The sequence below is a fragment of the Eubalaena glacialis genome, chromosome 2, assembly GCF_028564815.1.
Source record: "Eubalaena glacialis isolate mEubGla1 chromosome 2, mEubGla1.1.hap2.+ XY, whole genome shotgun sequence".
Taxonomy (NCBI): Eukaryota; Metazoa; Chordata; class Mammalia; order Artiodactyla; family Balaenidae; genus Eubalaena; species Eubalaena glacialis.
Window position 1 is genome coordinate 182712410 of NC_083717.1, and position 11551 is coordinate 182723960.

Sequence of the window (11551 nt, forward strand, 5' to 3'; positions counted from 1 at the left end):
GAGAAAGCCCTCGCACAGAAACGAAGACCCAACACAGCCATAAATAAATAAATAAATAAATAAATAAATAAATAAATAAAAGTAATCTGATACAAAATTAGAATCTTGTTTTCTCTCTGTGTTAAGAAGACAAAAGTCTGCTCTTGATAATTTATAAAATGTTTTTCTTTACCTTTGATTAGTCTGCCTATAAAGAAGGGATTTTATGTTTTATCAAAATAATTTCCTATGTTGTTTTTATTAGGTCTTTGATTACTGGTTTGGTACCAAACCAATGCCCCTAAAATCCTTTTTTCTTTAGCTGAAGATGGTTTTTAAGGTGAGGGCTTCAGCCATTTTGGTGAGTTTCTCTGTTCTCCTGGGTTTCTCCTGTGTATACGTGTTATTAAACTTTTGTTTAACTTTCTCCTGTTAATCTGTCTCATGTCAATTTAATTGTTAGACCAGCCAGAAGAACCTAGAAGAGTAGAGGAAAATTTCTTCCTCCCAGGCAAATGACATGACTTTTGCGATCCTATGATGGAATCTTTTTTTTGTTGTTCCAGGCATGTCTAACTGGGGAGGTTATGCCTTGGCCTGTGCGCTGTACGTCCTGAACTCATGTGAGGTCCACAGATGTTATCTGAGGAAGGCAGTTGGGCCCTTCGAGCTCCTGGAGAACAGAACTGGACTCAGGCCCTCCCATCCATCACTAAGGTAACATAGCCCAGCAGGCAACTCTCATGGATGCAACTTTTTCCCCGGATGAGGAGTAGACGCGATATTTCAATCCATAAGCCAGGGGCCAGCACCACTGCTGCGCATCAGAAGCCAGAGGCAGAGCCTGCCTTGAAACAAAGGTCTCCCATCAGGCAACCACTGGACTGGACTTTGACCTACTAGTGACTCTAAATCATTATGAAAGATCTCATATAAATGACCATTTTCCTTCTAATTTGATTTTAGGCAGGTTGCTTAACCTCTCTGAGCCTCATTTTCTTCCTCTGTGAAATAGGGGCAGTCAGCATTCTCGGAAGAACGGAATACCTGACCCATGGTAGGCACTTCATAGCGGTAGCTGTAGGTGTCCTTAGCATCCCCCTCCAAGGAGTTTAAAAACCGGCAAGGGCGCTGAAACCTCTGCTGGCACCGTCAGCCATCCTACACGGTGCTGAGTTGTGGGGGCCCAAGGTGGGAAGAGGACCCTGTGGGCTGAAGGCTGGGAGGGATAAACCCAGTGGAAGGGGCGGCATCTGGGCAGGAGGAACGGCGGGAACAAAAGCTCGGAGACGGGGACCAGCTTAGCGCTGGTTTGGGGAGACTGCTCTTGAGGTGGACGGCAGCAAGCCAGGGTGTGATAGGAGCAGAGGAGGGCTTCTGACCCCAGCATCCACAAAGAGGGGGTCCGCGAGTCCTCCGAAACAGTTGCAAAATTGTTTCATACGTGGATTTTCCTGGGCAAGAATCCCTCGTTTCATCAGAGTCTCCAAGTAGTCTGGGGTCATTAAGAACCCCTGGCAGAGGGAGGTCACATTAGCCAGAACCCCTGGCAGAGGGAGGTCACATTAGCCAGATCCAAGCAAACCATGACTCCTGACTGAGGCTTCTACCTGAGAAGTAATAGGGAGCCACGCGAGGGCTTTGAGCGAGGAACCGGGGTCCCACTGGGTGGCTTTTGTGTGAGCTCCTCTGACTGCAGAGCCAACTGTGAAGGGCTGTGTGCAGTTCCAGGCGTTCCCCATAGACCAGTGCAGAGGCAGGACACACACGCACACACACACACGCACACACACACGTGCACACGCATGGCTGACTTATGTGAACTCACATATACGTGCAGGGAAAACAAAAAGAGAGAAGGCCAGCCAGCCCTCTAAATGCTTCCGACATTCTGCTCCCGGCCCTGGACCCTGAGCAGCGAGATGGGCCCCTGGAGACTCGGCTGTTCCTACCTCAGGCCTCAGTTCCCACGGGTCTCGTGACACCGATTCCAGGCTCAAACCCCCTCCCCAGCGGGTGCTCCTCGCAGAGCTGGGACCCGCCCACCCCGGACAGAAGCTGGTGGCGCGTCAGTCTGTACCAGGCACCTTCTAGGGGAATTCTCCAGAGTAACTGGCTCACGGGAAATTGGGCCCAAAGCCCAGACTTTACATCTAAATCCCAGGTCACAGGTGACTTCACCTGTGAGCGGACAGCTTCGCCTGAGGGCAGGCAGGCAGGAGGGTGGGAGGGCTGGGGACACCTGGAGAACAGCAGAGGGGCTGGGGTGTTTGGCCTGCTGGAGAGAGGATTTTGGGGGGCCTGAGATCTCAACAGCTTCCTGGGGGAGGGGCACAGATACCCTCCTCGGCCGCGTGAGAGACAAAAGCAGGCCAGAAGGCAGAGGTTCTGGTTCAATGTGAGGAAGAGCTTGCTCTCCTCAGAGCTACTGCCCAAGCCTGTGAGGAGGGAGCTCTCGGACACAGGGCACGGGTCAGGGTCGGGGAGTGGTTTCTCGAGTTCCGTCAGGCTGACCACAAGGCCACTCCCAGACAGTCCAAACAGTCTCATGCAACTTAAGGCTTCCCCAGTCTTATCCCCCCCAAAGGCATAGATTGCTAAATGAGGAAAAAACAAAACAAAAAAAAAACCTCCTGGAAATCAGGAACCAGGTCTTTCGTATCTGCTTTCCCAGCAACTAGTGGAGGGAAACCCAGTGCTTGGTAAATCCTTGTTGAATGAATGAGTGCATGAATGAATGAATGAATGCCGTGCTTTATTAAAGCAGTGATTCTTCCAAATTTAGAGGCATCTAAAGGACCTTCCAGACAGCAGGAATCACCTCAGGGGCATCTTAAAGTGCACAGTGGGGCCCACCCCAGGGTTCCTGATTCAGTAGGTCTGAGATGGGCTGGCGAATCTGCGTCTCTGACAAGTTCTCAGGCAATGTTGCTGCTGCTGCTACCGATGCTGCTGCTGCGGGGACCACATTTGAGACCCTGGACTAGACGGTGGGTTCTCAGCGTCGTGGCAGAGGCTGGCGGGGGAAGATGGGGAGGCGATGCAGGAGACAGGAAGGTTCCTGAGCGTTGAGCCTGGAGACAGCAGCTGAGGTCCTGGGGCCCCTCGCTTGTGCGAAGCGTCTGCATCCAGAGCCCCTCCCTGCCTCCCTGTCCTTCTTTTACATTGTCTCGCACCCTTTCTGCTCCCTTTTTCCTTCTGCCTCTGTGTCTGTCTCCCTCCTGCACCCGCCCCCATTTCTCCCCGGATTGGTTTGTTATCCCCACTTTACAGAGGAGGGGGCTGAGGCCCTGAGAGGGAAGGCGGCTTGCCCAAAGCCACACAGCTGAGAGGCAGAGCTGAGTCTAGACTCTCTGACTCCATGCTCTGAGCTCTTCCTGATGTGGCTCAGTAGTTTCCTAGTTTCTGGCCATGCCAGGGTGCAGGAGAGGAGGGGAAAGGGGGAGTTGCGCAGCTGAAGTGACATTTTCAGGGGAAATAGTCTGCCCTAAAGGGGCCCAGAGAGCCTTCTATGCTTTCTTTACACTTCCTGGATCTGAATTGGAAAAAAACACTCAGAGGGCCGCCTCACACATGATTCCTGACTCATGCAGACACAAAAGACTGAACCCAGCCAAACAAGTTCACGCAGCCCCACGCTTACCCTCTGGGGATGGAAATTCTCCTTCCACATTTCCACCCAGTCTTCATAAATATATTAATAATGTACCGCCCTTATAAAGAAAATAAAAGGGAACATCATTAAAACAAAATTACAAACACATTTTTGTATAGCCCCTCCTCTGGGCCAGGCCCAGGCTTGTTCTGGGAGATAGTGAGGGGTAAAGAACCCAGGGTTCCCAGCTCCTGAAATTACCTCGGATAGAACTGTGCACACTGCTTGTGGGGATACAGAGAACAGGTGCTTGGCTCGTTCAGAGAGCTCAAGGAAGGCTGCCTGGAAGAGGTGGCACTGAACTGGGTCTTGGAGGGCGAGTAGGATATAAGGAGCCAGGTGAGAAAGGGTGGGAAGAACCTTCCAGACAGCAGGACTCACAGAAGCGAAGGTGCAGAGACATGAAGCAGTGCGTTGTGCAGGGGATAACTAGAGTCGTCATACTGGAGTTCAGTGGGTCACTCCATGGGGACGCCTGGGTCATCAAGAGATGCCGGACAGAGCTGTGGCCTGAGTTTTGGTGAAGTTTGGCTGGGTAGGAGCGGAGGAATGTCCCTCATCTCTGTTCTGTGTGTTGCTTATAAGAAGGGCCTCCCATATTCAGGGGATGTGATCATGACTGTAGCAGGAGTGGGCACCATATGGAGGAGCCCAGGGAAGGTGGCCACCACCATCCAGGGCACACCCTGCCCACTCTGGCCCTTGGCTGCGCCCCAGGGGTTTTACTTGAGGACAAAACAAATTGTTGGAGGACATTTCCCAGGGCTTATCAGGAGCCAAGAGCTGATTGATGACACCTTACAGGAGAGACTAAGGATGGATGGATGGATGGATGGATGGATGGATGGATGGATGGATGGACAGACTGCTGGTAGGCTGGCTAGCTGGATGGATGAATGAATAGCCTGATAGATGAATGGATTATGGTTGGATGGATGATACAGAGAGGCAGGAACATGACTTCTGGCCTCATCCTGGCTACCATTCTCTTCCAGCACTTTCACCCCACTCCACTTTCTTTATATTTTTTAAATTGAGGTATAACTAACAGAGTAAAGCACATAAGCTTCAGTGTACAGTGGGTGAATTTTTACACACGTACACCTCCATGCAGCCACCACCAAGATCACAATGCAGAACAGCTCCAACTTCCCAGGAGGCCCCTTTCTCCCACCCCACTCTGAACAGCAGCATCACCTGAAAATCAGCCCATTGTGCTCCAAGCATGAATCATTAATGACCACCCACACACTCAGCCTCGACACCCAGAAGTCATCCTGGGGCCTCTTTCTGCATCCACAATGAACTAGGCGCCAGGCCCTGCTTCCTCTGCCCACTTCAGTCCTCTGTCCCTCTCCTCCTGCCCCACTGTCTCAGCCTGGACTGGTGTGGCAGCCCCCAGGCCCTCTGTCTCCAGCCACTCCCTGGTCAGTTCTCCTCCCCGCCCCACCACCTCCTCTTGGTGGGGCCTCCTTGAAGATGGTCTGGTCGTTTAGGGATTCCTGGGAATTTGCAGGCAGTCACCGTTGGCCCAGCTGGTCCCTGTGGCTCTTGGAGGCTGAGTGCCAGCCAGTTCCTAAGCTGTTGACTGATCTCGTGCACCCTGAGGACCCCCAGGGCTCTGCTTGGACCCAGAAGGATGTGAATGGTGGGGGTAGTGTGCTAGTGGGAAATGGCCCTGTGGTCCCAGAAGCCTTGCCCCATAAAAAGAGGATATGTCCCAATGGAGAAGAGAAATGGGAGAATAAAGTCCAAACAACTGACGGAACATGCCATTCTGGGCTGGGTACCCCTGGGAAGGGGCTCTTGGACAAAGGGCATGCCTGGAAATGCTCTGGGCCTCCCTCCTACCTTGGGCCCCAGGGAAGAGTGGAAATGCAGGTTCTCAGGCCAGGTGCGAGTAGAGACAGGTCCTAGGTGATATTTGCCAACACTTTCTCCCTTGTTTTGAAAAGTTTTCAGTGAGTGCTCCCCATAGCCCCCGGCTTGGCTCACTCCTGCTCTTGTCACCTGTGGTCCTAGTTGCCCCTCCTCCAGAAAGTCTTTCTTGAGCCACTTCAATAAATGGGGTTGGGGGCCCCTGCTCTGTGCCGTGATCCCCATGGACTGTGCCTGCCTGATAAGTCATCTAGAATGTGATGACCCCGGGACTGTGGGGGGCAGGGACCATGTCACATTCACCACTGTATCCCTGGTTCAGGCCCTGGCACAAAGCAGGTGCTCAATAAAACTTTGATGGGTGATGGAATGAATGAGCAAATGCCCGAGCAGGAAGATGAGAACCCTTCTCTGGTCTGTTGTGATCCTCCTGCTCTGGATCCCTTTGTCCCCTTCCTTTGTTTGTAGAGGAGAAGAAGGAGGTTGTGCTTGACTTCTGCCCCTCGGGCACCATCCTCTCTCCTGTGTCTTCACCTCTAAGACCCACCTTCCTCAGGGGGACCTGAACTGTTCAACAAGGGACAGACACCTTAGTGGCTTAGACAAGTGGTTCTTTGGCACCTTTTTTTGGAGGGAGATAGAAGGAAGCAAATCAGATCACTTTTTAAAAAAAATCAGCAAGTCAAAGGAAGAAAGCTCTGGGCTAAAGACCAGGGGACCCAGCCCTGCCAATAATAATCCACCTCATTTCATGAGCACCTACTGTGTGCCAAGGACCATGCTAGGTGCTTTACTTGCATTATCTCTTTTTTTAAAATTAATTAATTAGGGCTTCCCTGGTGGCGCAGTGGTTGAGAATCTGCCTGCCAATGCAGGGGACACGGGTTCGAGCCCTGGTCTGGGAGGATCCCACATGCCGCGGAGCAACTAGGCCCGTGAGCCACAATTACTGAGCCTGCGCGTCTGGAGCCTGTGCTCCGCTACAAGAGAGGCCGCGATAATGAGAGGCCCGCGCACCGCGATGAAGAGTCGCCCCCACTTGCGGCAACTAGAGAAAGCCCTCGCACAGAAACGAAGACCCAACACAGCCAAAAATAAATAAATAAATAAATAAATAAACCCAAAGTTTAAAAAAAAAAAATTAAAAAATTAATTAATTAATTTTGGCTGCGCCGTGTCTTAGTTGCAGCACGCGGAATCTTTAGTTGCATCATGCGGACTCTTAGTTGCGGCGTGCAGACCTCTTAGTTGCGGCATGTGGACTTCTTAGTTGCAGCATGTGAACACTTAGTTGCAGCATGCATGCGGGATCTAGTTCTGGGATCGAACCCAGGCCCTCTGCATTGGGAGCGTGGAGCCTTACCCACTGGACCACCAGGGAAGTCCCTCATTTTCTCATTTAATCCTCACAACAACCTTCTAAGGAAGCATTGTTATTATCATCCACCTCCCCATTATACAGATGGGGACACTGAGGCACAGAGAGGTTAACACACCTGCCAGGAAAGACCCAAGTCAGATCTGTCTGATTCTAAACCACTCTGCCTGCTGGGCCCAGGATGGGGTTGCATTTTCTCCGTGGCTCTGCTCCCTCCAGATTCTCCCACAACCGCACCGGGTAAAGTCTAGAAGGTGACTGCAGCAGGGCTAACAGAGGCTAATAGCAAGGAGGAACTCTCAGGAGGAACAGGGGCCTTCCTGGCACAAAGGCCATTGGCAGATAATGCAGAGCTGGGCAGGGCTAGGCTGGCAGGAAGTAGCCAAGCTGCCCCTGCAGAAGTGAATCTTTAGTGTCTGTTAAGAAAATGCAGATTTCCATAAAAAACATACTATTTAGTTACATGAAGGAACAGCCCAAACTGTTCAAAGTAGCAGCTTCTGGGGAGTGGATTGGGGAGCCCATGAGGTGTGATGTAGGACACTGTTATTTTTCACTATGAGTCTTCCAGTGGCGTTAGTATTTTTAACCGACATTTTATTTTTAAAAAAGAGACTATGTCAAGTCAAACGTTCTTTTTCCACTTATAAATGTATGTATTTCTTTCTTTTTCCTCCCCCTCCACTGCTTCTATCTCTGCCCCATTTCTTTCCAGGAAGAAAAAATGTTGGGCATCCTGGTGCAGCATGGAGTCCAGAGCGGAGTCTCGGGCACCCTAGGCATGAAGGTGGACGGGCTGCCCTTCCATGGCACTTACGCCCAGATGATCCAGAAGCTGGCAGACCTCACCATGGCGCAAGGGTGACCATGCACATTACAGGCATGGGGGGGTGCGTACTAGAAGGATCTAGGGAGGAGTTCCCCGAGGGCCCCGGCTTTCTTCTACCACAGCCTTGCAAATAAACACTGGCCCTGGGTGAGCAACAAGCTCCACACTGGCCTGGGTCACGGCGTGCCCACCTCTTGGGTCGGGGTTGGGGGAGGCGGGTAATGCAGGTGATGTGGACCGAGGAAAACAGTCCTCTGGGGTCCCCAGTTTTGGCTTTTATTCCTAAGTGCCAGGAGGCATTGATTTCAACCTCCTCACCCTGGCTTCTTCAGGCCACCCACGCGGTCAGCTCTGAGAGTCTTCTGACCAATCACTAATGGGGACGCCAGTGAGCAACGAACTTCCAGGCAGACACAGAGGGTCCTGAATAATCCCCCAGGCTAATTAAGAAACAGGAAAATGTACAAATGTGTAGTGTATATTACGAAGCTCTGGGCCTTCACTAAAGGTTTACTCATCACCACCAACAACAAAATATTTATACCTTCGAAATGCTCTTTTTCAAATAACATTTTGTTTATTTAGACAAAAGATTTATCTCCATCCTTACATTTATCTCCATCACTTCCCCTGTGCCCCTCCCCCTCCCTTACCCCCTTACATCCTGATCCCCCGCCGCAGAGCCTGACACCTCTCCCACCTCCTCCCTATCTGCTCACCCCCCACTCCAGAGCCAGACTCTGCCCTCCTTGCATAGAAGGGCAGCCACATTCCCGGAGCCCGGGGGGTGGGTCAGGACCTTCCAGGGCTTAGATCACTCACAGAGTCCTCTTGGACAGCTCATTGGTTTGCCCTTATCTCCTTCACAACCTCCCACTGTACATTCCCCGACAAAATCCAAAGTGGAATTACCACGTCCCATTACATTCACGTATTGAACCAGTACACTATCTTGTGCTGGATCATCTAGATGGGGTAATGTAAGCAGCTTTTGGCAGGAAAGAGCTTTTGTCTTGTCACTTCAGCAAAATTATATTGTAACTAACCTTAAACCAGGCACCCCCTTGCTCTACTCATCTCTGGCCCAAGCACACCTTTCAAATCTTTTGCTCACACAATACCATGCCTAAGCTGTTGGTTCTTTCTGTAGATCAAAGAAGTAAAAATGAAGAATAATTAACAGATGACCAGATCTCTTCTCTAGCTTCCTCTTCAGTAATCTCCAGAACAAACTATGTGAACGAGGTAGCATCTAAAGAAAGATCACCAGGAGTCAGCGAGCCTTTCACGCGGTGGGACATGCCAATGAGTTTGATCCTCTATCTCAATGATTAACTGAGATTACTTTCCCTTTTCCCTTTAAAAACTTTCAAGGCCAAGCAGAATCTTTGGTGCTGGTTTTGGGGACAGTAGTCCACCTTCTCCCCAGATTGCAGGCTTTCTGATTAATAGCAACGTTTTCCATTTCTACCAACACTTGTCTCTCGAGCATTGATTTTTGAGCAGTAAGCAGCTGGACCTGAGTTCAGAAATAGTAGTCCTGCTTCCCAGCTATGGCCCCAAACGTTTATTGTGCCTGTTTTATTTCCTTAAGCATGTCAAGTTTGATTCTTTTAGGGGCATACGTTGTAAGGCATGGAACACATACTATAGAAATTAAATTGTACACTCAAGAGCAAAACCTAAGTGTGTAGTTCAGTGATCTGGGGTTAACTTCCAATGCTCCCTACACACGGTGCGGTGAAGTCTTTGGCCAGAAGTAGCTAGGGTGGGTGCGGTCCTGACATCCCTTTGTCATTCTGGTGGGGAGTCCCCACCTACATGTCTGTGCTCCTGCTGGTATGGCATCAGGGCCACTGTAATGTGCTCACCGTCCTTCTCCATTTGTGACTTCTCACAGATCGGTGAACCCACCTCAGCTCTAAGCCTCACTGACCAGGTCTCCTCCAGTTACAATTTGTGTCCTTGATTTGGGTCTGCAGAGCTCCATGTAATGGGGGCCTCTGATTGAGAGTGCATCCTGGCATTGCTGAAATCTTGATGGCTAGAGAGAGATGAAACATCATCTGCTAAGGCTCCCAGGACTTTTCTGACTCATATTTTGGGGGAATACACACTAATGGGCCTTTGGTTTTGCAGTAGTAATAGCAGAATTCTATTCTGGCATGGAGAAGTTTGAAGCCTGACTGTGTAATAGGTTATCTTCCCTGTGGGCAGAAGTTTATGGGGAGAGATTTAAGTCATTTGGGAAAGAGGCTAAGACCTGGGTGGAGCCCAAAGAAGGCTGAGAGTACAGGTCCTAGTTCTGGAGCAAAGCACTCAAAGGTCCCCCTGCAGGGAGAGACAGGCCTGTGGCCCTGTGGCAGGGGCTAAGGTACAAGAAAGGGCCAGGAGAAGATTCCTTAGCAGGATCCAGCCCAGGGACCACTGGAGCTCTGAGTTCTAGGATCCAGTTTTATGCTTTTCTCTCTACAATATGATTCCTGCTTAGGCCTTTAGTAAAGTTTTGCTTAAGTTCACTCTAGTCTTGGCTGTCCTTTGGAGAAGGCCTGTGTCCACATCTGAGGCGGCATGGTAAGCATGGCTCTGACCTCAAGAAGCTGGTTACAGGGGGACAAGAGGTGACCTACAGGAATAGTGGGGAGGCCCAGGGTGAGAGATGGGCTGGGGTATCCACCAGGATGAATTCCTGAGGCGTGTGAGCATTCCTGGGCATTTCTAGGAATATTGAGAGAGGATCCTGGTAAGCAGTACCTGGGATGCTCTGTGGGTGTTCAAGGGCAGGCTGGAGACCTTGGGCACATCAAGGTGCACATGCCCCACAGACTCTGCAGGTGGGATTAGAAGTTAAGCGAGCCAGGAAGGGTGTCAGGGCTCCTTAACCCCTGGCTATCCTCTGGCCAAGTGCCCCCCTCATTGCTCAGCTGGGCAAGGCAATCCTCTGAGGTCATTTCCTTCCTCTCATTGCACAGGCCCTGCTGACCGCCAGCCCCACCTTAGTCCAGCCCACTGCATTCTACTACTTTCTGCCCATTCCATGTGGGTTCCACTGGCTCCACAGAGTCTAACTCTCAGATTCAAAAGACCACTGCTCTAGGCAGGATGGAGATGTGGCTTAACAGCAATTCACATAAACTCAGTATATATCAGTGATGTGATGTGCTTGCCAGAAAGGCCATTACGTCAGTAGAAGCACAGTGAGGTAGATGGTCCCTTTCTCCCCAGCACAGGTTGGACAGACTGTCTCACTTCAGCTCCAAGCACCACAGTTGAAGAAGTGGGCGTTATTCAGATGAGGTACAAGAAGGTGAATGCTCAAACCCTAAGTGGAGGTGGCTTGAAGATCTGTATGTCAGAGGCTGGCTGGATGCTCACTAATTCTGCTTCCTCTTCCTGCATACATAGGAAAACTACATTTCCCAGTCTCCCTTGTAGTTAGGTTGGGGCCATGTGACTGGGATCTGGCCAATAGAATGTGAGTAGCAGGGATACCAACTACTTCCAGACTTGGCCATAACCCCCCTGTGAGATTCTTTTTGTGCTGCTTCCCCTGCCTATGTGGATGGAAGGTTCCATGATGGAACCTCTTGATGGACAAATCCTGAATCACTGCCATCACTTGGGAAAAAGACTTGCCAGAAAGTAGTTGCTCGTCGGACTTTGCATGAACAGGAGATAAACTTTTATTGTTTTAAGGCAATGTGATTTGGGGGTATATTTGTTACTGCAGTATAATCCAGCCCTGTCTAATACAAGCTCGGAGATTTAACACTGAGAAGTAGGATGTGAGAATTTTCTTCAAATACCAGTACCTAAAGGGTCATGTCTTTCC

The 11551-nt window shown here is 50.5% G+C and overlaps 1 protein-coding gene across 1 annotated transcript in view; it reads left to right on the top strand.

Moving 5' to 3' along the window:
- The window catches only part of DGLUCY (D-glutamate cyclase), an 85901-nt gene extending 78146 nt beyond the window's left edge, over positions 1 to 7755 (top strand). Inside the window, 3 exon segments of the mRNA XM_061181497.1 lie at positions 546 to 641; positions 644 to 696; positions 7606 to 7755. Coding sequence (XP_061037480.1) covers positions 546 to 641; positions 644 to 696; positions 7606 to 7755 — 299 coding nt within the window.
- The last annotated feature ends 3796 nt before the right edge of the window (positions 7756 to 11551 follow it).